General features: G+C 48.4%; 2 protein-coding genes across 15 annotated transcripts in view; one reads left to right on the top strand and one right to left on the bottom strand.

Moving 5' to 3' along the window:
• Positions 1–13,943, top strand: part of UBAP2 (ubiquitin associated protein 2) — a 139,625-nt gene extending 125,682 nt beyond the window's left edge. For 12 of the 14 annotated variants that reach the window (XM_074811612.1, XM_074811619.1, XM_074811620.1 and 9 more), the window contains 7 exons: positions 5,063–5,141; positions 6,603–6,817; positions 8,192–8,291; positions 8,375–8,482; positions 9,953–10,020; positions 11,006–11,197; positions 12,971–13,943. In XM_074811612.1, coding sequence (XP_074667713.1) covers positions 5,063–5,141; positions 6,603–6,817; positions 8,192–8,291; positions 8,375–8,482; positions 9,953–10,020; positions 11,006–11,197; positions 12,971–13,066 — 858 coding nt within the window. In that variant the 3' untranslated portion in view covers positions 13,067–13,943. Of the gene's footprint in view, positions 1–5,062; positions 5,142–6,602; positions 6,818–7,289; positions 7,411–8,191; positions 8,292–8,374; positions 8,483–9,952; positions 10,021–11,005; positions 11,198–12,970 lie in introns of those variants that run through there. The other 2 variants (XR_012621515.1, XM_074811623.1) reach the window with 2 other exon arrangements.
• Positions 13,944–15,929: 1,986 nt separating this feature from the next.
• Positions 15,930–27,209, bottom strand: part of LOC141917951 (ubiquitin-conjugating enzyme E2 R2) — a 55,479-nt gene continuing 44,199 nt past the window's right edge. The window contains exons 3-5 of the mRNA XM_074811747.1: positions 24,497–24,594; positions 20,429–20,563; positions 15,930–19,008 (exon numbers count right to left, since the gene is read on the bottom strand). Coding sequence (XP_074667848.1) covers positions 18,789–19,008; positions 20,429–20,563; positions 24,497–24,594 — 453 coding nt within the window. The 3' untranslated portion in view covers positions 15,930–18,788. The remainder of the gene's footprint in view (positions 19,009–20,428; positions 20,564–24,496; positions 24,595–27,209) is intronic.

The following is a 27,209-nucleotide window of genomic DNA, read 5'->3' on the forward strand; positions in this document are numbered from 1 at the left end:
GTGACGGGCTGTGTACTAAAAGCTGTCTGGGGTAGTCACAGATCGCTGTCTGGAATTCTAAAGACATTTGTATTAGCCACTGTAACATGTGCATAGTAACTGGAACAATGATACACACAGGTTCCTGACCAGTAAGTAATAGTAGACGCTGCCTACCTTTCATGATCAGTTTGGCAAACATTTCTGGACGAGTAGTGACCGTCTTGTGCATTTGGTGTGACAAAAAAAATCCATTCAACAATAACAAGAGGGTCACTAAGTGTTTCATCCCATTGAAACAGCAGAGCATAGGGCTGCCCTGGAGGATTAAATAATATCAGTTGATACGGATGGCCGGGCACACATCGCGATGCTTGTCTTTCTGAGATGGCGTTAGCTACACGGTGGAGATTTTTTTTCGCTTTCTCTGTAAGTACTCTGGGTGATCTCAGTGAAGGATCTCCTCGCAAAATACCAAACAAGCTATGCAGATCATCATTAGTTAGGCCCAGCAATGGCCGTATCCAATTTATGGCTCCCAACAGTTTCTGTAAATCATTTAAAGTCTTAACATCAGTTTTAAGTTCAACCTGTTGCGGGACCATGGTCTGTTCACAAATTCTCCACCCCAGGTACTGCCACAGTGATGATCTCTGTACCTTTTCAGGTGCTATTTGCAACCCCATTTGAGATACTGAGTCTTTGGTTAAAGCAAGAGCCTTTTCCATGATCTCCTGTGTCTCTGCTGCTCTAAGGATGTCATCCATATAATGATATATAACAGCCTGGGGGACCTGCATTCTAACAGGGCTCAAAGCCTTTGCAACAAACCACTGACACATCGTGGGACTGTTTTTCATGCCTTGTGGCAAAACAACCCAGTGGTACCACCTTGCAGGTTCACTAACATTAATACTGGGAACAGAGAAGGCAAATTTAGGTGCATCATCCAGATGCAAGGGAATGGTACAACAATCCTTTAGATCAATTATTACAAGATGCCAGTTTCGGGGAATCATTGTTGGGGAAGGCATTCCTGGCCATAACGTACCCATACCCTCCATGGCATCATTAATGCGTCGGAGATCATGTAAAAGTCACCATTTACTACTTTTCTTTAAAATAACAAACACCAGGGAGTTCCAAGGACTGGTGGTAGGTACGATATGTCCTGCACTTAACCGCAACTTTTCCATTGGCAAGGACCACTGACCCACCCACACAGGTGATTCTGTTCTCCAGGTTAGTTTCAGGGTGGGTTTAGGGGTGGGTTGTGCTGCAGTGGCCCTTAAGACAAATTTGATCCAATCTGAGTTCCCCATCGAGCCATACAGTCACGACCCCATGATGTAATAGGGGTTTCTAATATAAATGGATGAATATTTGCTACCTGGTTTTCTGGGCCCCTTACATGAATGAGATCTTTGCTTTGAAACGTTACAGCATGACCACCAACCCCAAAAAGCGCTTGAGTTACCCGAGCTAACGGCCGATGCTGTGGCCATCTGCTCGCAGATATTACAGTCACATCCACACCAGTATCTAAAATGCCTGTCAGCTCAACAGATTCTTCTGCTTTGGTGAGGGCACATTTTACCACAGGTCGACCTTGTGTCACTGTCTGAGCCCAAAATATTTGAGGAGTACCTGCTGATCCAAATCCTGAGTCACCCTGGCTTCTCAGCATGCTATTAGGGGGAGCTGCAATAAAATAAACAAGCTGAGTGATTTTTGACCCTTTTTTTACTGAACACGGGGGTACAGGGGTCCAGGCCATAGTTCTGATTTCCCCTTCATAACTGGCATTTATGACCCCTGGTAAAACAAACAACCCCTCTAAGGTTGTAGATGATCTTCCTAGTAATAATGCACTTTTTCCATTTCCCAGTCCATATACTCCTGTTGGTATCAAGGATACTGTGTTATCTAATAATGTTACTGACTTGGAGGCTGCTGGGTCCATGCCTGCTCGGTATCAGCTAAATTATTATAAACCACCACTGATTGCAATATTTGATTAGTGTCTTTTTATTCACACTTGCGCCTGGAGGTCCCCCTATCTTCTTCCAGCATTTTAAAATACAGCCTAGGGGACTCTTTTTGACTATTCCCCCACTCTGGCTGCTTCCCATCTCATCTACTTTACCTTAAAACGCTACCCAAGTAAGCTGACAGTATCCCCTCAGGCAGATGGTACAAGGGTGCACTCTCCCCACAGAGTACGCACCTAAATTCAAGACAACAATTAACACAGAATTACTGCCTCCCGCTAGAGGAGATATCTCACCTATGACACTTCAAACACTGAGCCCGAACAAACAGGCAGCACCAGTGACCCAGCGGGCGGGCACTAGGGCGCTCTGTACTAAGGAATGTTCACTGGTCCTGCACTACCCCCCCACTGGTACAGAGTCTGCCCTGCGCTTCGTTCCTCTCGGGCCGCTTCCCTCGCGGGATAACGGAACTGTGGGTCAGAGAACTCCGCACTCTGCAGCTGCAGCTGGGCTGTGCCTCACACCCGCAGAACAGTCACACACCCACACAAAGGGGCCCCTTACACTTATTACTCACACAGCATCAAATGACAAATACTACAGACATCAAAACACCATTAAGAATATATAAAGCCATTGCTAGTTGATTATGTGGTGCGTCCAGAAAATTCCCCCTTCTTTGGTTTTAAATCAAAGCCTTTAGTGCACTGACCATCAGAAAGGTTTAAAGTTAGTCCTTTTAGAATGGACAAGGGACTCGGCATCACAGTGTCAGCACCTTCTGTAAAAACTGCCGCTTTTGGTGTTCGGGGGAGGCGGGACGGATGATCGCGTGGTGCCAGATGGCCGCAGGCAGTTGCTCCACGGCGGGGGGGCTTGGGGAGGCCTGGGGTCGCCGCCGTTAACTCTGTGCTTTAAGAGTGTCCGAAACCAACTTCCAAGTGGTCGCTAGCTCACTGGCATGCTGATACCCCTTGGAAATAGCTTCCCACAGCTGTTCACTGATTTCAGCCCATTTTGCTGGTTCAGAGGCTGTGAGGGTATCGGCAGGATAGCCGTGGTTTCTGCACCATTTAAGTAACTTTCGTACAGAAGTTTTGTTATAAGTTATCCCTCTCTTAGAGAGTATATGCAGCAGGAGTCTGACAGTTGCCATCTCCTCTGCGGACATGTTCTGCCCCATGCTGCCCCCGATTGATCACCTCTCCCGGGTGAGTTTCCGTTGATTGACTGTTTTCCATCCTCCCTGCCACAGCCCCGCTGCAGACAGTACCTCCAATCGGGGATCCTCCCACGGCGTCTTCCGCGCTCCGTCCTGGGACATCGGGGTCACCATTTGTTGCGGGAGGATATTGGACCGGCACAACTCTATGAGAATTATAACAAGCAAAGCTGTTTATTTTTCTAATAGTACATATGCTCTCATGAAAGCTCTTCATAATTAGCAAATCAGCAATTAGACAGCTATCAACCTTTTCTCCTATCAGCATCAGACCACTCTAACACGCGCTGTGCAGACCAATCACCACCTCGTTCACGCGCTGTTCACGCGGCGGTAACTTCTCACAGTTCAGTACTTTTCCACAGTTCAGTGTTGCAGCTGGCCGTTGTTTTTCCCTGCCACCTTGGCCCAACTCGGCAGTTTCTTTCTCCCAAGGCCTGTTTCTCATCAAAGCCTAGCTGTTGATTCAGAGGCTGTGCAGGGCTGAGAGGCCGATGCCTCCCACATGGTGGAATTACCTGAGAAGGAAAGGGTGATGAAACATGGCACCATTTCAAGTTACGGAAAGCACCTTCAATACTAAATCTTTGCTGGATTATTTCGTGTTCAGTGATAGAGGATTTGGTATAGGAAACGTGAGTGATGCACAAAAATGCAGCAGGGTGGGAAGGTGCTGTCAACTCTTGAGAAAGCGTTCGAGGTGCTGGGGAATTTGCAGAGATAGGTATGAAGAAGGAGAGTATTTTTTCCATGTTGGAGAAGGTGTGGAAATGGATATGTTAGTGGTTAAAGCATTAACTCTTGATGGATTGGAGGTGGTGAGGAGTAAACCATGAGAATTAGGAGGAAAAATGCTTAGTAGACTACCAGCCCCATGTGTGCTCACCCAGAGAAGGAAGGGCAAACTTTTATCTTTTTCTCCCAAACTGAAGACAAAATGCTGCTTTGGTTTTGCTTGACGTGTCCTGTCATCTCAGAGTGAAAGCTTTCTAGGATGAGAAATGTCTTACCTTCCTGTAGAGGACCTAGAAAAACGATCTGAGGCAGTGGTCTCCACCTGTTTTGATCACACACTCCATCAGTAAAAAATCTGTGAGCACTTGCCCCCAATATATTTTTATTTCTAAATTATAAATATATACTACTGTACTAACATGTGTGTTATAAAACATACACAAAAATAAAAACTAAAAAAGTATGAGAGAAAGGTTAAACACTGTTTAAATTTTTTAAATTTTACTTATTAATGGTACTCAAAGCATTTTTTACATGCACCCCAGTGGATTGTCTTGTGCACCCCACTTTGGAGACTACTGATCTGAGGTCTGCTGTAACGTAGTTTAAATAAATTTTCCAGTCATCTGGGAGTGATTCTTTGTCTCCTTTTTCTTTTTTTTTCATATGTTTGTGCTGTTTTCCTAGCTGACATTTCCACTTTTAGAAAACATGGCATGGTACAAGGGTAAAACTTCAAGACTCCATCCCCCTTGTGATTACAGTCCTGGCCTGACCCCAGGTCTTTGGCCCCCGATGCTCTGTTGCTCTTCCAGGTGCAGTCTCACTGGAAGATGAGAGCTCAGAGCTGAGAGTTGGGAGGGGAAAGCATTTAGTCATTGCCTTTAACTTACCATTAAAAGGTGAAGTATTTGAATGTAATATTTAAAATGTCTATAAAGTAGGTTTATTTTGAAGTTGAGGATCCGGGTAAATCTTCAGCTCTGCTGTAAGTGATAAAGTCAGCTTCTGCTCAAACTTCCTTTAGTTCTTCCTTTTTAAATTTTCTTATGCATATAATACAGGGTTCATAAAAGCTGTCCAGCTCTGTTACTATTTCAACTATTAATAAATGATGTTGTCTCTTTCCAAGGATTACTACGGAATTACATTCCCTGCTCCTGCAACCTTGACAGGCAGAGATGGGAGCCTTGCTAACAACCCGTACTCAGGTGAGTCCTATTTAAAGATGAGGATAGTAAATGAGTTGTGCTAGTTTTGAAATGCGGGTCATCCTGCCATTGCGGAAAGAGCAATTGTTTTTCCCTTCTGTAAGCAGTTAAACCCATCAGTCCAAACTAGTCAAAAAGTGAGCATCTCCCTCTTAACCCTAACAATGATGTTTCTTCATGGTTTTGGTCAGTAATTCATATGTGACATCTTCTGGGAGCAAGTTGAATAGCCTTTGAGAATAAATGCAAAATTGTTACAAATGTGAACAGTAGTGTCATCCAGTGCCCTTCCCGAGCACATACAGGTGCTTGAAAAATGTTCCATAGCTTAATCATTCTTCTCAAAATTCAGCTGGCTTGCTTTCCTTTTTTGGCACTGGAATAGACCCCCCTCAGCAGCTCCCCATACTTTGTTACTGCTATTTTAGCACTTGTATATTCCCAGCAGGAGCTGCACCTAGCAGGCTCTCCTTCACCGTCCCCAAATCTAATGGACTTCATTCCCAAAAGCATGTGGTCTAAGAAGCCCCTCCTCATTCCTGCTCTTGCTGGTCAGTTATCATTGTGCAAAGATGAAATTAATGCCATCCAGGATTTTCAGTCAGTAGTTCTCATTCACTGCCGTCTGATTACGGCTTAAAACCGTAGCCAATAGGCATTATAATTCCTGTAATGATGTCATACATCTTGGTAACCAACAAAAATGTATGCTGGTTGGGAATGAGGTAGATGTGATTGATGTATGTCACCTCCCTAAAAAACACGTGAACATGTTGCTCTGTAGGCTGCCAGAAAATGCAAGTGTTTGGGAGTTTTCTGCTGCATAATCACTTCTCTCAAGAGGCTGCTTTTGGGTTAATAACCGAATTTCCCTTCCTACTTCTTCAACAAGGTGGCCCGCGATGCAAGCCTTGCTTTCCTGGCCTTCAGCTACTGTCTCCAGAACTTTGGTGGTGTGAGGAACTGGACATATAACTAGTCATGCTTGACAAATAAACAGACATTGACAAAAATATGCCCATCACTGCCTGTAAATCCTAACTTGCTTTCAGCTCATGAAGCTTAGCTAATCAGTTTAACCTGCAGGAGAGTCACACTTTAACCCAACAACCATTTGCTCTTTGGCTATTTACCATACTTCTGCTTTTAGCGTGTTTTATTGCAATGATCTGATAGTAATGAATCTGCTCAGACCGTGACAGATAGGTAAGTATTGGTATCTCCATTTTATCAATGGATTAGCCATGGCATGGGAGTTCTGTGCCACAAACAGGCAATGTCCCTGTGGCTGTCAGGAACAGAGACCAGGAGAGTTCTTCCCATGAGCAACTGCAGCCTTTCAAGTGTAGGATGCGCTCTCTTCTGTAGTTGTCTACCTATACTCAAAGGATTTGAATCCTTTGAGTCCTCCACTTTTGGAGTGGCTTTGATAGCTTTTCTGATCAGTTCTTTCTTTTGCAGGTGACGTAACAAAATTTGGCCGTGGGGATTCTGCCTCCCCTGCTCCTGCTACCACACTTGCCCAGCCACAGCAGAACCAGACGCAGACTCACCATACGACTCAGCAGCCCTTCCTCAACCCGACCCTGCCCCCGGGGTACAGCTACACTGGGTTACCTTATTACGCTGGTGTGCCCGGTGTACCCAGTGCATTCCAGTATGGGCCAACCATGTTTGTAAGTGTGACAGCCTGAACTGTTAATCCCTTTGTGCCTCTCTGGTTTTGCTCTCTCCTGCCCAAACCTTCTACATCTTGGAGTCGTAGAATGGTTTGGATTGGAAGGGACCTTAAAGTTCATCTAGTCCCAACCCCCCTGCCACGGGCCAAGACACCTTCCACTAGACCAGGTTGCTCAAAGCCCCGTCCAACCTGGCCTTGAACACTGCCAGGGAGGGGGCAGCCACAGCTTCTCTGGGCAACCTGTGCCAGTGTCTCACCGCCCTCATCATAAACAATTTCGTCCTTATGTCCAGTCTAAACCTATCCTCTTTCAGTTTAAAACCGTTGCCCTTTGTCCTGTCGCTACAAGGCGTGTTAAACAGTTTTTCTCCATCTTTCTTACAAGCCCTTTTTAAGTATCGAAAGGCTGATAGAAGGTCTCCCTGGAGCCTTCTCTTTTCCAGGCTGAACAACCCCAAATTTCTCAGCCTTTCTTTGCAGGAGAGGTGCTCCAGCCCTCTGATAATTTCTGTGGCCTCATCTGAACTCACTCCAACAGGTCCATGTCCTTCTTGTGCTGGGGACCCCAGAGCTGGACACAGTACTCGGGTGAGGTCTCATAAATAGACTCATCTTCCCTGGTCTGCAGGGCATCTCCAAAAATGTGCAAGCATGAGAAAATAGCTGCAGTCCCTTCCCCAAGAAAACAGGAAATTTAAAAGGCCAGAACTCATGGACTCCTGTGCAGGTTGCTGTAAATAGCAGACAGCTGCAGCTCATAGACTCATGTTCCTGAAAGCCCTCATCAGTCTCTAGAGAGTCAAGGGGAGACCCAAAGCTGAGTCAGCGAGCTGAGAATGCCTAGGAAATCCTTTTGAGGATGGAGGAGACCCCATTAAGTCAGAGAGCAGTGCTGGTAGTCTCAGGTGGAAGAAGGTTATTTGGGAAGAGGTGATGCTTCAGGCAGAAGGGTAGATGAGTCTATTTTAGGGCCCTGTAGGATGGTGTTTTATGAAACAGCCTCAGGCAGGAATTGATGTTTCCTTTGATTCTGGAGGGAGAGCACTGTGGTTGCTTCTTGGGTTTGTGGGTAAGAATTTGCTGTTTACATTCAGTGAATAAAAGAAATATGCAGCCTGTTCTGAGAGAGGGTTGCACTGCAATCAGAGGGGTGGCTCTAGCAGAAAACTTGGTGCTTGCATAGAGCCACTACAGCAAGTTACTGCTGGAGGCGTGAGTGCCATGTCCCACGCCATCCCAGTGCTCCCAACTCCAGATTAAATTTCCCACATGAGGTGGAGGTGCCATCCCCACTAGATGGCAGAGGGAGCTTGCGTTTTGCTTGCTGTTCCCCGGTTAACAGCGCCTTTTGTTCCCTTTCTTTGTCCAGGTACCTCCAGCATCTGCTAAACAGCATGGAGTCAACCTGAACACCGCATCGACTCCTTTCCAGCAAGCGAGTGGCTACGGGCAGCATGGCTATGGAGCAGGTATGCTTACCGCTGCGCTTTTCACGTGAGCGTCTGCAGAGCTGCTTGCACACTGTAACACCCTGTCTTGTACACACCGGCAGGCTATGATGACTTAACGCAGGGAACGGCAGCTGGAGATTACAGCAAAGGAGGCTACAGTGGGTCATCTCAAGCACAAAACAAATCTGCTGGCACTGGACCTGGGAAAGGTAACACATGAGACTTGAGGTTGCTCTTGAGTGGGATTTAGTAGGGCAAACTCCCAGTGCTGTGCAGTCAACACAGCAGCCAGCTCCAAACAGGGTCACAATCCAAGCTGTTTCTCCATCTCCCGTATACAAAATGCTTTTTTAATGGCCCAAACGTTCCTTCTAAACCTCATGGCTGAACTTTGCATAAGGATTTGTGTGGCTGATGCACAGCTTTGTCCACAATTATAGATGGGAAAAATGGTGAGCTGTTTCCTCTGCCAAAGTTTTCTTTGCTGAAGATCAGTGGTCCTGCAGCAGTGCTGTTTTTGAAGACAAAGTGGTTGAATGCTGCTGCTGAAATGGTCCTCTGCCAAATGACTAGATTTCGAGTTTCTTGGTAGGCACCTGAGAGAGCCGTCTGTTAGGGGCAGGAGGGCAGTTCACACATCTCTGGGCTGTTGTTTCAGCTACTGTCTGTACACCCTGTACCTCATCACATTGTTTCATGCCTGAAAATGTTTCCTTTGTGACTGTAAAGGCTGAAGAATTCATACAGCTTATATGAAAGCTTTATTCTGCACATGCTGGTTAGACCTGAGAAATGTATACTGAACTGCTTAGCACTAACTAGTTCACCCTTGGGCTTAAGCAAATACCAAGCATTTACTGTGCATTTGAAACACCAGCTGGACTGTCTTCAGCCAAGAGCTGATCACACTCTCCTCTGTGGAGGAGCAATCCAAAAAGGAGCAATGTCCTAGGAAGGGTACAACCTTAGAGCAGTGCACAGCCTCTGAGCCCAGTCCTTTGATTCACTGGTCAAAGGAAACGCTGGTTTTATTATGATCCAAGTGAAATTATTAGAACTGGTCTTTGTAAGACTGTGAGTAAGTGGCTGGTTTGAGAGCCACCTCACTTCTGAGCCTGTTGTGGCACCAGCTGGTCCAGGTGGAAGCCAGCCTGAATCAGTGATATTAATTCTGTCAGGGCAGAGGAGCGTTGCAGACCTTGCCCTTCTGCAGGATGTGAAAGGACGAGAGCTCAAATGTGTAGCAGATGCTGAGTCTCATTGCTCAGCGCACTACTGGAAAGCTCTTGAATGCCACAATAGAGCCAAATGCATCCCTAATCCTAGGGGAAAGCTGGCTTTTCATGAGTTTAAATGAGTGTTCGGTGCAGCCAGCTGCTGCCTGGTGAAGTGCATTTGAATCTGAGCGGTAACCGCTGGGTCATGGACGTGGGTGATTTATCCCAGTGGGCTGGTTTCCCACTTTGCAACGGGAGCAAGGAACCGAGCCCTTTCTGCCATTCCCATGTGGAGTGCTGTGGGTCTGAGAGCATGGAGAACCCCACCGGGCTGTCCCCTGCAGAGCCTGTGGTGCAGCAGCGGCAGACAAAAATGCATCCACAGAGGTGCTGGGAGCAAAACATGGGGCTCTTGCTGGGTGGTGGTTGACTTTCTCATTGTCAGTGGTTTTTGTTTTTCAGGTGTTTCTGTGACCTCAAGTAACACAGGTGTGCCTGATATCAGTGGCTCAGTCTATAACAAGACTCAGGTGAGCAACACTGGACCCATGGCCTGAGGCTGGGCCGATGGCCCTGCTCCTGTTCCCAGGCCGGTTATTCTCAGGGTCAGCAGGCCGTGGCATTTCTTAGGCTGGCTCTGTTTGTTGTTGGAGTGGAGCCTCTCCCTCTGTCCCACCACTTCTGCCATGCCAGCTCCTGACAGCAGCTGCTGGCAGAGGCACAGTGCTCTATGCTGCCACATGCTGCCCCACACGAGCTGTGTCCTGGGTGTGAATGAAATGTGATGGCGCTAATGTTTTTAGTCAAAATAGCCCCCAAAGCAGGTGAGTCGAGAGGCTGTTTGCTTTTCACCTCACAGAAGTCAGTAGTGCCCACCCCTAACACCTGAGGGTCCCTGTCCCACGCTCTCCTGTGGCCATTGCTCGGTGTACAGCTTCCCAGGGAAAGCAGAAACCACTTTGACAAGATGTGGTGTGCAGTGGGCTTATGTCCAGCTCCTGTTTCCTCCTCCTCCTCGCACCCTCAGCCAGGGGAATCCGTGTCTGGCTGTGATCCATGCTTACAGGTAGGAAGCCAGCTCTCAGCTATACACTTAGTGTTAGGGGTCAAGCTTTGGCCAGGGGGAGGAAAATTTTACTGCAAGTTCTTGTGCTTCTGTTGGGCTGCCCGAGGTAGGTCAAATAGTTCCAGGCCTAGCCCCTGCAATGTGTGAAGGACTGATTTCAGGCAACTGCTGCCATCCCATGTCCCAGTGAGTAAAAAGAGGTCAGAGAGAAAAGCAACACAGTAGCCATGGAAATAAAATGTTGGAGGCATTAGTGCAGAAATAGGGGTGAGACCAGGAGCTGAAACTCATCTGCTGAAGTGTTCGCAGGTGTTCGATGTGACTTGGCTTGCTCATGGGGTTGGTGAAAGGTTCAGGTGGGGGGTGTGTGGGCCACTCTTCTTGCTCTTTGGTCACCGTGGGGCTGCTCATGCCCATCTTTGATGCTGTCCCCCTCGCCTCCCATGCAGACGTTTGACAAGCAGGGATTCCATGCTGGCACGCCACCTCCCTTCAGCCTGCCCTCTGCTCTTGGATCGACTGGGCCCCTGAACCCTGGTGCTGCCCCGGGTTATGCTCCAGCCCCGTTTCTCCATATCCTGCCTGCGCATCAGCAGCCTCATTCCCAGATGCTGCATCACCATCTTCAGCAAGATGGGCAGGTGAGTCGGCCCCTTCCGCCTCTGCAGCGTGCCTGAGGGCAGATTGTTCCCACCCACATCCCAGCAGGGTCTTGGGGGTTTTTACATCCTTCTGGTTTTTGCTTTGCTCATTGGGAAAGGGCCTTAACGATGACTGGCAGGCTAACAGACTCGATGCTGTTGACCAGCCTGGGGAGGGAACCTCATGAAGTTCCACAAGGGAAAATGCCAGGTCCTGCCCATGGCGGGGAACACCCCATGCACCAGTATATGCTGGGGGCAAATGCAGCTTTGCAGAAAAGGCCCTGGGAGTCCTGCTGGACACCAAGTTGATCATGAGCCAACTATGTCCTTGCCATAAAGAAGGCCAATGGGATCCTGGGCTGCATTAGGCACAGTATTGCCGGCAGGGTGATGGGGGAGATCCTTCCCCTCTGCTCAGCATTGGTGAGGCTACAGCTGGAGTGCTGTGTGCAGTTCTGGGCTCCCCAGTACAAGAGAGACATGGATGTACTGGAGAATCCAGCAAAGGGCCACAAGGATGGTGAAGGGACTGGAGCATCTCTCCTATGAGGAAAGGCTGAGAGCACTGTGACTGTTCAGCCTGGAGAAGAGAAGGGTCAGGGGGGATCTTATCAATGTATATAAATACCTGAAGGAAGGGTGTGAAGAGCACAGAGCCAGGCTCTTTTCAGTGGTGCCCAGAATCATCTATGTTGGAAAAGACCTTGAAGATCATCTAGTCTAACCATTAACCTAACACCGTTCTCAACTCCACCACAGCCCTCAGCGCTATGTCAGTCCAACTCTTAAACACCTCCAGGGATGGGGACTCCACCACCTCCCTGGGCAGCCCATTCCAACGCCTAACTACCCGTTCTGTAAAGAAATGCTTCCTAATACCCAGTCTAAACATTCCCTGCCCAGTGACAGGACAAGAGGCAATGGGCACAAATCAAAACACATAAGTTTCCCTCTGAACATCAGGAAACGTTTTTACTGGGATGGTAACCAAGCACTGGTAGAGCTTGCCCAAGCGGTTGTGGAGTCTCCATCCTTGGAACTGTCTGGGCATGGTCCTGGGCAATGGCTCTAGGTGACCCTGCTTGAGCAGAGGGGTTGGACAGGATACCTCGAGAGGTCCCTGCCAGCCTCAGCCAGTCTGTGACTCTGTGAAGAGCCATCCTGATGTGGGGTGTGGAGAGATGGGCTGTGAGGTGTGAAGCCAAGGCAGCTGCTGTTGTTCCCTGGCTGCAGTAGGAGAGCAGGACGTGAGAGCACTTGTACTGTAACTCTGGGGAAAATCAAGCATCCCCTTGCAGGTGGCATGTCGGCTCTGATTTGATTTCACCAGCCCATGTGTTTCCTTTCCTCGCTGTAAATGTTCCCTGCAAAACCAGAGTGTTTTGGCGTAGAGTCTGGAAATAGGAAATTACTTCCCTCTCTGAATGTGTGACATCCTTGGCTGGTGCAGCGCCTGTGTTCACCTGAGAGCTCCTTTGCTGTCCCCAGTCCTGCTCCTCTCCTTCCTTGTGCTTGAACCTGCCTCGGGTGGGGGGCTGGTGGGATTGGTGTGTCCCCGCACTCCTGCTTGGTGTCTCTGTGGCCTCTTGTCCTGGATTGTGAGACGCGGAGATGTCGCAGGGCAGAAATGGATCCATTCGGGGGGGAGCATCGCTGCGTTGGTGGGTGTCAGGGCTGTCCCCAGGGGTGGCAGCTCTTCTGGTGACGTTCGGATGGGCTCATCTTCCTGGGAGCAGCTGACACCCCTATCTCCTTCGTTCCGATTTGTAGGGTGGATCTGGCCAACGCAACCAACCCAGCACCATGCAGCAAAAGTCTCAGGCTACCAAAACCGCCTATGGCACTTCTCCATACTGGACAAACTAAATCTGAAACCGGGGAGGGAGGAGAAAATGAAAGGAGAGGAGGAGAAAAAAAACAAAGGAAAAGAGAAAAAGAAAAAAAAAGCCGAAGCCCATTCCTGGAATTCAAAGGAAAAATAACTGCTCAGCCAAACGTCTGTGCGGGGAGAACTGCAGCCAGTCAGCCAGCCATCCTCTGTGTGACTCGCCCGCTTCCTCTTTGAGTTGCTGTTGTATGTAATATATTTATGTATGTATTTGTAAATGTAATAGAGCCTAAATGTGGTTTTCTGCATCTTGCAGCCTGTTTTATTTTCTTTGTAGGAAAACTAATTATTCATTTCCCATCTGCACCAGGGCATCCTTCCTTGTTTTTTTAAAGCTCTATGGGCTTTATAACTCTGTCAATGAGAAACTGCACCATTTTTTTGGAGCTGGAGCCCATTTATTTAATGCAGTTCTAAATTCAGGCAAAGAAGGAGGCCTGTCCCCTCAAAAACACTGAATCAAGATGTGTCCTGTTGGTTTGATTTCTGCCCTCAGCCCTCAATATAGCTGTTACTTTAAAGAGAAAAAAACAAAAGGAAGAAAAAAAAATGTTTTGTGGGCCTTCCCCTTTCTTTTGTCTCTCCCCTCCCTCCTGCTGTGGAAGATGAACTCTCATGGGCAGTTTGGTCACTGTGGCCCTGAGCTGCAGCCTCACCTTTTTATTTTTCAATTTTAGAATAATAATAAAAAAAAAAAAGACAGGGTTTTATTTTTTTGTTTGGGGTTGGGTTTTTTTTGTTTGTTTCTCTAGCAAGAGACTTTGGATGGCTCAGTGTGTCCTGGAACCTCCTTTGCATCATTAGAGGCAAAAACTATGTAGCGGTTTCTTAAATAAAAGTATAAGCTGTGTCTTGTACCTCTTTTTGCCGTGAGCCACCCTGCCCAGGAAAGCCAGAACTGCTGGATGGAAACTTCACCTGTCCCTCCCCACTTTTTTTAAAACAAAGACCCTGGAGGCAACTCCTGGTCCTTCTTGTCCTGCACCACTGCAGTGAATGTTCTAGGAGTTTCATTTCTTTTTAGCCCTTCCTCCACCTAATAAAGATCTGAGCGTACCACTGGTGTTTGTCTGCATTTTCAAAGGTTGCAGGAGCAGTTTTGCTTTTACAGCCTGTCCCTTCCCACCTGCTCCTGCAGCAAGTGCTGGGCTGGGTGCGTAAGCAGCAGCAGGTAGGTCTGCAGGGGAGGCCGAATCCTGTGACAAAGGTGAGTGCTCCTCGGTGCTGAGCGCTCACAGGCACCTGCAGCAGGGGTGGGATCCTGGGCAGCACCCTGGCTCCTGCCATCAGCATCTCCTCTCTGCCTCGGGTGTCCTGGGGCAGTGGGGAGGGGTGAGGAGGGAGTACAGCTGCAGCGCTGCCCTCCCTCACCATGCCCCTGGCCAGGAGGAAGGTCAGCGGTGAGGGCTCCTGCCCCTGCCTCATCCTCCTGAGCATCCAGGCCCTGCGCAGCAGCGGAGGTGGGTAAGTGTGAAGCCGTGTGTGTCCATGCAGCAGGCCAGGGGCTTGTTTGCATTTCCCAGTCCTGTTTCAAGACCCTCAGGAGGGGAAAAAAAAAAAGTTTCTACCCTGAGAACCACTTTTCTTTCTTAGAGTCACACTTTGAGCAGCTCTTGGGTCCTGACAACCCAGCTGGCTTGGAAGAAGTCGGTGCGTCACCCAGCCCTCCCCCTGCCCCGCAGCAGCACAGCATCAACTGCACTGGCACTCCTCTGCCTCAGCTCAAGTTTTGATACTGGTCAAACGTCAGCAGCTGCTGCAAGCCCTTGGCTGCTGCTGTCCCCCTGCTGCCAGCTTTGGGGCCTGAATGTCAGGGAGGCCAAAATTGTTTCTGCAGGCTGAGGCCTTACAGCCAGCTCATGTGCCAGCAGCTGCGCCCTGACAGGAGCTAGTCTTTGAAAAACAAACTTCCCCCAAAGACATCTTCCCACACTTAGTTTCTTGTTTATAGAAAAACCACTGCTGCCCCACGGGTGTAGAGGTCTGTCCTTGCTTGTGTGTCAGGGGGCAGAAGCAGCTGGAAGTGCAGCAATTTCCTCCTGTTCAAGCTGAGCCAAGGTTGCTCAGCTTCACTTGCCCATCAAGGAAAGGGGGGAAAAAATCTGCCCAAGTGACAGATGGGTTTAGGGAGGTCAGGGTGCGCTGGAAAGTTTGTCCTGCCTTTGGTGCCACACCTTCTGGCAGCTCTGGGCAGCCCTGTGCTGTAGCAGCTGGGCAGGAGATCGAGGTCAGCCTGACCCCATCAGGAGGCCCGGGTGGCACCATTCCCAGTACAGGGACCCTGGAATGCAGCACTGGAATGCCACCACCACTCCTGCACGGCTGCAAAGCCAGAGGACTCAGGCCACAACCACATTTGACTCAGCAGTTGCTGTGTTGCAAACGATGCCCAGTGCAGCGACTGCAACTCTTGTACACTTGTCCCGCTAATTTTAGCTCGAGTGCAGTGAGGTGCTGCAAAAACAGACCTCACTGCTCTTGAGCTTGCAGGGAACAGCACAGGTCAGAGCCCCCTCTGCTCTGCTGGGGAACCAGCCACCAGCAGCCCCACAGCCAGCAGCAGCTCTGCCCCCCCTCTGACCATAAACCATCATCCCCACTGGTCTTCCCCCTCCAGACTTCGGAAGACTGTAACAGCAAAGCCCAGGGGTTTTTGCCAAAGTACGCCTCTAAATCAGTTTGTTCAGGCTGTCAGCCTTGTTTTCCCATAACTTTATAGATATTTATGTCTATGTATAGATAGAGGAGCAGCACTGAACTTGTGAACAGCTCTTCCATAAAGCTTTAAGTAACCCATGCAAATAAACCAGCCCAATTAACAGGGAAGTAAGAACACAGGGATATTTTCATTTCACATTTTTATTAGTAGACAGATGTGCAGAAAAGACAAAATATAACTACTGAAGGGGGAGACAACACAAAAATGCATCAGTTAATTCTTTCTGGTAAATTATACTGAAGAAAAAAAGGAAAACAGCTGGGATTTCAGCTAAGAAAACTACTAAGAAATCTAGTGTACCCTGCTGGTTTCAGAATGGTTGAAAACTGCATTTGAAGGGGCTTGTAGTTGCAAATGTAAACGCTAGTATTGGCTGAGACATGAGAAAAGGGTTAAGAAAAACCAGAATACACAGATCAGGTAAACATTTTTCCACAATCTCTTAAATAGTTTCAAAAAAACCCCCATACTTCAGTTTGTATCTCAAAGAAAGGAAACCAGCAAGTCAACAAGCAATGACACTGCACGGGACAGCAGAGAAGAGAATTTTGTCTGGTTTAGGTAGGAGCTCTCAAAATAGGTTGCTTTTTACCTTTAAAAAAGGGTAACAGAAGAGTCATGGTAATGCATCTTACAACACCAAGCTTGAAAATACGAGTCACTGGAAAGTATACAGTGAAGACGGTCAAAAGTACAAGGGAAATCCTGAAAGATGCAGTATCCTCATTTCAAGCCAAGTCATCAGCACAGCCAGCGCAGCCACAGTCTGCTTCCTCACTCCCAACAGCCCCCCCAAAGCTGGAATTTGGTGTCCCCATCCCACTGCAGCCCCAAGGCCAGTCCTGCAAGCAGGACGCCCAGGGACCCGTTTGCCAACAGTGGCGCTGCCCTTGCAGGGCTGGAGCGAAGCTGGGGGTGCCCCACACCATCACTAAATGCAGGGGAGCCCCGCTGACAGCTCCAGAAAGCACCAGGGGCTGAGGGTAACATGCAAGCAGGAGGGCAGAGCGCGGCAGGGAGCACAGGGGTAACAACGTATCAGCACTTGGGCTGCCTTTATCCCGCAGGGGCTGAGGGATGCACCACCAGCACCCCCTGGGCCAGAGCAGCAGCAACTGTCCCTGCTCAGCAAATCCCATGCAAGCAACATTTTGAAAACAAACACACCTGCCTCGCTCAGTTCAGAGTCCCACAAGCCTTCCTCCCCTCCCCAAGGGCTGCCTTCCCCTCCTCTCCCTCCAGGCAGCACACTTCGAGCTTGCTGACTCTCATCCCGCTCCTCACCCCAGGACACAGCCACCCAGCTGACCGCAGAACAAAGTCCACTCCCAACAAAGCAGCCCTTGAGGGACCGCAGCTGGTGACGTACCATTGAAAACCCTGAGATAGACGAAAGGGGAGGCATGAACACATGCCCGAGTCTGCAGCTCATATCACGGTAACCGCCTCTGTACCTGTGAGGATGGAGGGTCTCACCCAAGCAGGGCCAGTGCCTCAGACCTGCTCCTCCAGGGGCCAGGGCTCAGCGCAGGAGGGCAGGGCTGGCTGCCGAGCGCAGGATCATGCAGAAGGCGAATTCAGACCACTGCAGCACAGCTGAACAAGAGGAGCACGCTGCAACAGCGGGAGGGTGCCGAAGGGCTGAGGGTTCTGCGGACACGAGCATGCAGGATCCCACCTGCCCACGAGGGAGGGCACTAAGCTCTGCCAAGAGCTCCAGAAACATGCAGGAGGCCTGGCTCAGCGCAACAGCTGATGCATGCTGCTAAATAGCCCATCAAACCCCACTGCTGGCCTTCTCTTCCAGGCCAGAAGCACTGTGTACCCCTCCCCAGGCAGGGGAGAGCCCAGCACACATCCCTGCTGCCACAGCTGGCACAGGGACAGCCTGGCCACCCCAGGCAGGCACCAAAAAGCAGCTTTGACTTCTGCCCACCTCGCAGAGCCCACAGAGCTACAGCAGGGCTGCGTTTCCAACACATGACCTACATAAGCAACAGAAAAAGGCTCAGGCCAGCACTGGACTTGGGCTGCAGGAGGCAAGAGCTGCTAGCAAGCACTGGGGCAGGAGACTATCGGTCTCTCCCACTGCCAGAAGGAAGTTCAGGATGAATGCTGGCCTGCTGGGCAGGGGGATGCAGGTCTGTTCTCCTCCTTCAGAAGAGGGCAGCTGGCAGCAGATCTCAGCAGCATGGCTAAACTGGACTTTTTCAACCCCAACCTAGTCTGAAAAATAAAAAACCCAGGGCTCAGTTGTACAGACATGAAGTGTTAAGTGTTTATTTTAGGGTTCATATCACAAGCCTTTTCCAAAGACAAAGCTGATTGTGCCCTCTGGGGCTCCAGGGGCCAGCTATTTCCTAACTTGAGCAGGCTGAAAAGGAATACTGTACCTTTCAGTGACATCCCATCAAGCTCAACACACAGTAGCTTTACACTCTCCGCCCCACACCTTATAAAGGAAAAGCCACCACCACAAGGCTAAACGAATGTACACACGCTATTATTGTAAATGGAGCAGCTAAACCTTGGCAATTTGCTTTGTGTGGATTTTTTTTTTCTTCCCAGTAAATGCAGCACTTGAGCTCCCGAAACCCCAGCTTCCAATGGGTTTGTTCCAGCTTTAAATACATTAAACATCTCAATGCAAGACTGTATTTGATTCAAGAATCTAAACGCGAGCAAACCTGTTTCGCTGTGAGCATTTCGTAGAGAAGTGAAAAGGGGAGTTTCTTTCTTAAAAAGAAATGATACAGTGATGAAAGGGTTAAGAATGCAAGAATTCAGACATTCTGTGGAGGGTCTCTAAGAGGTCCATAAAAAAGGAGCAAACAGATCCATACAACAGGAGACAGCAGGAGACAAAAAGTTTTTTTTTTTTGATCCCCCCCCCACACTTTTTTGCTGGACTGCTGCTAGGTTACCGCTGCTCCCTTCTGGCCTGAGTTGGCAGGGCAGTACAGGGGCATAGAGGGAACAGGTCACGACTCCTCGTTGCCAGAATCATCATCATCGTAACAGTCGGCATCCTCCTCCTCCTCATCTTCATCGTCAATGTCGTCATCATACAAGTCGTCATAAAGCAAATCTGAACTGTTGTCATTGGAAGGCACTTTAGTTTTAATGCAGTACTCTGCCAGTGTAGTGGGGACCTTCACGCCATCCTTCTCTGCCTCGGCTTTGGTAGCCAAAACCTGTTTCCTGCAGGGAGGAAGGCACAGCAGCGTGAGCGGGGCCGTGTGCCAGCAGCAACATGGCTCCACTCCCCACCTCCCGGCCAGCCCCAGCCCAGCCCCACTGGCAGCCCACAATCAGGAGAGCTGATGTTTGGCTGAAGCGACACAAGCAGCTCTAGAACGAGATTCAGTTCCCACAGCCCCAGGGCTTGGGAGCGCTCCAAGGGTGTTTACAGCACACACGCCCTCAGCAACACATGAAATCAGTTACTCTACAGGACTCCACATTAGAGATCCGTCAGTGCTCAGAGCAAATTTTATGACATTTGCTAGAGAAGGGGTGGTCAGGGATTTCCTAAGGTGACTTACCGACTCTACCACTGATGACTCTACCCAGTGTGCTCAGAACTGCAATTCCCAGAAGCATCTGGCAGGTCTGAGCTCCCACCAGAGAGTAAGAGCAGTCAGAGCACATGGCTGCACCCTGAGACGCAGCTGTAACCCCGGCACTGCCTGGGGCTGGCAGAAGACAAGCGATTCCCGTCACCCCGGGACAGGCTGTGGCTGCTGCCTCCCGGCAGCGCTCGGGCTGTCGGCGGCTGCTGGCCCGTGCTGCCTCCCAGCAGGGAGAGGAGCAGATGGCAGCCTGTCCCTTCACCCCCGCCCGCCTGCTTGTCAGTCTGCCATACTCCGTTCATGGACTCCATCCAGCTCCGCTGAAGCCAAGGGAGCTGGAGGGGACTAAGATAACTCCCAGCGAGGCTCCTCACACCGACCGACTGCCCTGCGGGGGTATATCCTGCACGCCCAGCCAGTGGAGTCAGCGCAGATGAGGCCTCACCCTGGCACGCACAAGGGCGGTCCCACCGCAGCAGGGGCTGCCCATCCCCTGCTCTACAGCAACCCCGGCTCAAGTTTACATCATCCCCCTCCAGCACCTGATGAACCCCCAACTTCTCAGCAAAGGACAGTCAAGACTGAACAGCGCTTCCAGCTAATCAAACCCAGCTTTGCAAGCACTTCCCAAATCCTGCTGATACTCCTTTGAATTGGAGGGACAAGATTAGGATTCATGAATGCCTTAAGCACAGAATTAGTAGGATGCAGTCAATTTTAACCACATCCCAAGTAATGCAGGCAGTGCTCAAAGGCAAGCAGGGACTTTGGGATTTACTAGCAGCCAATAGGTTTTGCAGATCAGACTGAAAAAAGAACAGTTTAAAGACGGATCAGCCCAGTCTTCCTGCTCCAGAAGTTTGCACGGCTCCTGTGTGCTGAAAATCCTAGAGAGACCAGAAGAGTGGACTTGGAATAAGATGGTAAAATTCATTTCCAAAGAAGCAACCACAGCAAGAAGCTGGTTTCAGCAGATTCTGCAGGCAGCCTGTTTAACAGGATTCAAAGCAGGAGGCTGGTAGCACAGCACCACACATGTCAAAGCTTACCTTATGATTTCAGCATACTCCTTGTCTTTTCCTTTACTGTCCCTCCATTTCCTGAACATGACTGATGCATCCACATTGGCAGGAGAGAATGTGTTGGGCTCATTAAGCAAAGAGATTACACTCAGTAAGATAGTCCTGAAAAAGGTAACCACAACAGCAGTCAGAGCTAACGCATTCACAGCTTCTGGATGCCCACGACTTCTTTAGGTGGTACATCAGAAACTTGTTTAAAGCCAAAACTTAAGCTAAGGATAACTAAGGATAACATTTGAGGTGAGAGCAGATTATGTATGAACTTCAGACTCTGGCCAACGGTGGGGAAGGTGGCACAACACCAACCTCAAGGATCTTACCTGACTACAGACCATCATGTCTGCAGCAAGCAAAGCAAGGATCAGACCAGAATTAGTCTTATCTACACCACCCATGGATGGTGCAGGGCTGGAAACCTGCTTTGTGTTCCTGGTGACATGCAGCCTCCCAGCAGAAAGCCAGGCTCTCTGCCTGCCCTGTGGAGGGAGAAGGACCACCACAACTCAAGGCCATCAGAAAAAGCTGCACTGCTTTCTCTGCTCCACCTAGTGTCCAGAGGTTGAAGCTGTGGTCTCACCTCTCCTCAGCTCCTTGCATCGCTAAGGCTGAGCACAGCAAAGGGAAGACAGTGCAGATGTTTTTCAATACCCAGGCAGGCCACCAAGGGCCCAGCAGGATTCAGGTGCTGGTACTCAGCAAAACCAGCATGAGCCAGTCATGTAACCCCCGTCAGACAGACAGCCTTCCTGGATTTCTAGCAGCAGCACAGTCAGTTAGACGCCCCACTCTGCTGGCATTTACCAGGGACAAACACCATCTCCCTTGCCCAGACCTTCTGCATTTCCTACAGCCCTTTGCACTTCAGACATTCAGCCCTTTGCTCCTCACACAGTGCTGCAACCAGCACAAAACTCAGTGAGTCCCATCAGGCAGCTCTACACCCCCAACCGCCTGGCGGTAGCTACCACAACAGCTTCACCTGTCCAAGGTCAGCCTGCTGGCAACAGCCTTATTTAAATGGAAGAACGAGAGACAATAAATAAGTCTTGAAATACAGCAGTACATAGCAACTGCTTTGCAGAGCTTGACTAAAGGACACTACAGCCCCTGCTGTACTTGCACTGATTTAGGGGCACATTCAGAGCAGCAGCACATGCTGAGCACATCTATCAGAACATGTATCTGGGCTACAACTCCAGAAAATGCTTGGTCATTTGGATGCTGAGTTTCTTTAAAGGTTTTGAAAGTAAACACTTGTGCCTGGCCAGACTGTTCGGCAGAGCTATCAGGAAAGTCTTGTACAATTTATTTTCTAAATTATGTAATTCAGTAGGAAAAGAGAACAAGCAGCTCTGAGAGAAAAAAAAACAACCTATCTGTTCAGAGTGGAATGAGGGCAGAAGAGAGACTGTCTTCTACTTCATCTCAAGAATTCATTTAAAAGACTTTGATTCTCAGCAAACAGGCTGTAAAGGTAGCATGTCCGCTCCAGCATCACTGCAGCAGCTTTACTATAGAGCAAGCAAAGTCTAGGGAAGGCTGAGGACAGGAATTCATGTCTGGATTTAACATCTGCTTCACCACACTTCCATCAACAAAGTGAGGAGAAGCCAGTTTCCACTGTGGTGGCCCAGACTCCAGAGTCACTGCAAAGCTACTTAAATACACCAAGGCAACTGCCTACTGGAGGTGAGGCCTCTGCACTCCTTATTCCCAACCAGCACGTTAGATTGGCTTCATCACTGCTGATACCTTAAAGAGCTGGACAGTCTGCTCTGACTCAAACCCTGCTACTGAACACTGTTTACCCTGTGGGTAAATAAAGTAAACAAGGTACGGTAAGAGGAAGGGATCTCAGCACATGGGATCTGACAGGACCAAAACCATGAAAAAAGTTGTTCAACCACATGGGACTGAAAACATCCTCAGCACTGGATACAAACTGCACTGGACTGGATACAGACTGAGCCTCTGCATTATTGTCAGGGATCTGTCTCTCTTAGGAAAGGTTGTTTGAGCAGGTTGTTTCATGCAAGTTGATTAAGACTGGGGATTTCAAGCCTGCCTCCTGTTTTCTAACATCCCCCATTCTAGGGAACAGTGAGCTGGTTTAAGTGTTTACAGTGCTGTTGTCCTCAAAGTGAGTCCCTCTACATCCCTTTACCAGCAGAGAAGAGCAGTGAGCAGAGGCTTAAGGAAACAGACCTGTTAAGTGCCTTTTTTTCTCTGTGTATCAACAGAAGGCTCAGACAGGTGAATTCCACCTAAAACTGACATTATGTAGACTGATTGGTGCTCCCAACCAGCACACGCTCTTATATACCTTGTTGAAAAAGGGTAAATGTTTTGTTCCAGCTGCTATCCACACTGTAGCTTCTCAGAGCCACCTTTAGAGGTAGGTATAGCACATTTTTGCTCTCAGGATAAAGTAAGAAGCTTTGGCTCAGGCTGTACTGACAGCCATGTCAGTGCACTGAGCTGGTTGCAGAAACTGTCTAGATCTTAGGCAGCCAAAAAAAAGACAACAGGGCATCCTCAGGAAACAAAGCAGTAGTGAGACAGGGCATTGCTTATCTTCACAAGATACAGATGTACCAACATCCTGAATATTGTGTTCAGTTCTGGCCAGTGCACCTCAAAGGACAGACACCTTCACCCTCACAGGGAAGACGGGGGAGATATGGAGAAGGGTGACTAAAATGATCAAAGAGCCTCAACTCTAAGCCCTGCCACCACTTCAACTTTATGGGACTCAGGACGAGAAGAGCAGTATTATTCTCTGCCACACAGATCACAGCTGCATTCCTTTACATCTTTGCCATAATTTACTTATGCCTGCCTCATCTAGCTCCAAGTGATGGGAAAGTCCATATTGACTGTGTTTAAAAAAAAACAACTAATGAGCATGCTTGACACCATTAGAGGTGGAAGCACAGGTGCTCTCAAAGTTGAAGAATGACATTACCCCCCTCCAGACACTTCAGCCAGAGTCACATGTGGTAAACAGCCAATACTCGGCAGGATTTACAAAATTCAGAAGCCCTAGGTTACACAGGCAGTTCATTACAAGCATACTCCCCTCCCACATCTCCAGCCCTGCTGCCTCCTGTCTGACACACTGGAGCCCTGCAGAGCCAGATGAGAGCGCAGCAGGACGTGTTTCTGTCGGCACTTAGTCCAGCGGGTGATGCTGAAAACAGGCTAGCAGTTAAGGACAAGTTTTATTTCTGTTGATACAGCTGAGGAATGTCTCTTCCCCAAATGTAACCCTGAAGCTCAACACATTCCAAGAGAATAAGGACCAGAAACTGCACTGTGGTAAGAGAGAGCAGAAGTCAGAGAAACTAGCACCTTGAGAAGTTTCATGTCAATTTTTAGGGTTGTATATAATTAAATACTCAAAATGTGTGTGTAATATAAGTAATTAATGCCCAAAGCTGTTTCCTAACTGAGTTGAGGCTTGTCACTGAGTCAGTTCTTTATTGGTAGTGTCTTGTAAAGAGAATGAATTTCAGATGGTATTTCAAAAAAAATTGAGAGGTTAGCCTTGAATGCCTCTGGTACTTAGTGATCCTTTGGGTTTCTGGCAGGAAGAAAGCCACCTCGCTAACTGCTCAAGATACCACACTGCAGGACAGGAGACAGAGACAAATAATGGAAAGCAAACAGTAGGCAGGATTATGCACAAAATTATTCCCTACTGGGCCTGAATACTCAAAAATGTTCTTTTCCACTATTGGTATCTTGGAAGAGTTTTAAAAACCTAAGTGTAGGATAACAGGAACTGAGAAAGGCTAGAACATTTGAGATCATGAAACACTGTGAAAGGACAGAAGGCTCCACCTTGTTAGCCCAGTATCAGGACACACAGCACTCCAGTATCTCCAGACAGCTAAGTCTAGTTCCCATTCAATTCAAACCCTAAAACCTACAAAGTTTTAAATTCCCTTCCAAACCTCTCCCAAGACAGGCCTTAGTCTTGGAGAGGGGTGACATGCCTTTGAGGTCACTGTTGTACATCAGATTCACAGTTACCTGACATTTTGAGTAGGGTTCCACCTCTCAGATGGCAGCTCTCCACTTTGTGGGTCATCTACAGGTGGATGAAGAATTGAAATACATACATCTCCATTCTGCAAGACAGAAACAAAAGTTGAGGATAGCCTGGCTTAAGGCAGAGGTCTGGTGACTCAACTCCACCACTCTGGCTATGTTCTGAGCAGTTTAACCTCGTTGATACAGACACCCCAAGTACCAGTAAAAATATGCAAGAACTGGAAATGGTTCTCAATTCTTCCTGGGTCTACTCTATATGCTTAGAAGTTTCCCTGGCTAAACAGCGTTAGTCTGCAAATTGGTACAAAACAATCTCAAGTCACAGGTTTTTAAAAAAAATGTAGCAAAGCAAGCAAAAATAGTAATAAAGTCACATAAAACTAAATTGGTCTTCAGATAGCAAGTACTGTCAAGTGACAGAAGCGAGCTTTAGTCACAGCAGACCCAAAGTAGGGTTAAAAAAATTTTTTTGTTCCCAGTGGTAACTGAGTTAGCTACAGGGATTTTTGAATTGAAGGGTTTAACACTCCACTAGCTCAGGTATCAAAAGAACGCTTCTCCGAGGACACAAGGAGGTTGAACAGATGGTGTGGGGCCAGCTTACACTGCTCTCCTGGGACACAGCTGTTTGAAATATCAGGTGAAAAAGCAGGAGATGCTCTCTGAAGGTTTCACTGAAAATCCCTTCCAGCATGCAAGAGGTAGAATATTCTGGCAGCATATGGAAGCCATACAGCCACGTAATCCTCAATCTGTGTTTTACTCACCAGTGTTATAGCCTGAATATAGATTTAAAGCTCCGTAACGCCGACCATTTATAAACATTTTAAGAAGCCTGTAAAACCAATTCTCCATCAGCAACAGCACTCTGACACAATTACTTTGTCGAAGTGCTGTAGCAGTATTCAACACAGCTGATATTCGCCACTGAAGTCGACTCCAGTGACCCGTGAGGTCCCAGTGCCTTACTGCAGGATGGAGTGAAGGTACAGACGGAGCCCAAGGCCAGCCAGCAGATGTTGGCCTCTCCAGGCTCTGCTGGCTTGCTGCCTCTTGCAGCCAGCTGCTGGGATGACTTACAAATTCCTAGAGGCAGCCCCACACCTTCAGGTGGCACAGCCTCAGCCGACGGGCAGTGCTCACGCTGTCCCTTGTCACCTGCACCCAGGGCACAGGTTGATGACAGGAACAGGAGAGAAGCTGCGGATCACTTCTGGTTGAGATTGCAGGCTGGCAGCTCCCCACACACCTGGTCTCAGCTATATCCTGAGGACCCTCCAACACTGCTCGACGCAGAGGATCCAGAGCACAAAGCAGTGCTGCTCACAGCGATAGCATCCGTACCTTTGAGCCTGAGCCAGTGATCACAGCTACAGATAGCAGCAGCTCACCCGAAGGGCCTCCCGAACATTTCAACTCACCTTGATTAACAATGACATTTGTTTTATAGCCCAACGAGATCTTACTTCAACACTGGAGGCCTGTGATCGGTATCCAGATTTCAGCGGCTCAGCAACCCTGCCAGGTATGCTAATCTAGCAAGTCCTCGTCATTCTGAAGCAGGTTTTTGTGAAGAACACAACTACGCACAGCAGTGTAGCACCTGGAGCTGCTGAATACCCAAGCGTGCACTTATGTTGCTGGAACAGTTTGCCATAACAAGGCAGTTTCCTTTTTAGGACTCCAACAGCCTTGTGCAATCTAGAAATATTTTATAATATAATTTTAAGGTGAAGTTAACCTTACTAATGTTAGATTATGTTCACAGTCTATTCTGGTTTTATTAATAATTTTCCCCCGTTTTTTTCCTTTAACCATCGCCTGGGATGCAGTGCTGGTGTCCAGAAGAAAGCATCACAGCACTTGGGAGAAGTTCCTCGAGCAATCAGATCAGCAGCATGTGGAGGAGCAGGTATTTGGAAATATGAAAATATGGAGGGAAGCAAGGATGTGAGAAGTTTCCCTCAACAGTCAATGTTACATGTTTGGGAATTCAGGCAGGGCAGCACTGCATTATGGAGTCTGGCAGGGCAAAGGTGTCATGGGGCCTGATGAGATCAGCACAAGGTTTTAGGGATCAGCATAGTCAGGGGGAGAGCCCCTCCCTACATACATTTTTTTGAAGATATAAACAAGGAGAACAGGGTATTCATCTGCCAATGGGAAACAGCCTATGCTTCTATTAAGACTGAAAACTTATGTCATAAAAATAAAGAACGGATTAATGCAGTTTTACCAAAATTCAATTAGATGACCCAAGTAAACTGGAGATGGGGAAAACACACACATTACTCAGCCCTCACTGCTCAGAACTGGAATGTCAGCCCCAACCTCACCATCCAGTCCCACCAACAGATCCTGTAAACTGCTACTTCCTTTCATCTTCCTTGCACTAAAAGATTTTTTTTTTTTCCTCCTCCTGACAAACCCTCAAACCTCAAGCCCTTTGCTGATTTATTCTCAGTTTCATTTGGAGTTATCCCAGTGCCTCATCTTCGTTGCTTAAATGTTGTTTCCAAAACAGCCTGCAAGCTGCTTCAGATTCCCTCAGCTCCAAGAAATAGTGCTATGAACATAAAGTACAAAGCTGAGAGCTGGAGTATTTGAAGAGTAACCCCAAAATACACCCATCAAGTTTTGGGTTAGTTTCTCCTCCTACCTTCAGTTGTCTCTAGAGCCAATTTTTCATCTT

This window comes from Strix aluco, chromosome Z, assembly GCF_031877795.1.
Source record: "Strix aluco isolate bStrAlu1 chromosome Z, bStrAlu1.hap1, whole genome shotgun sequence".
Classification (NCBI taxonomy): Eukaryota; Metazoa; Chordata; class Aves; order Strigiformes; family Strigidae; genus Strix; species Strix aluco.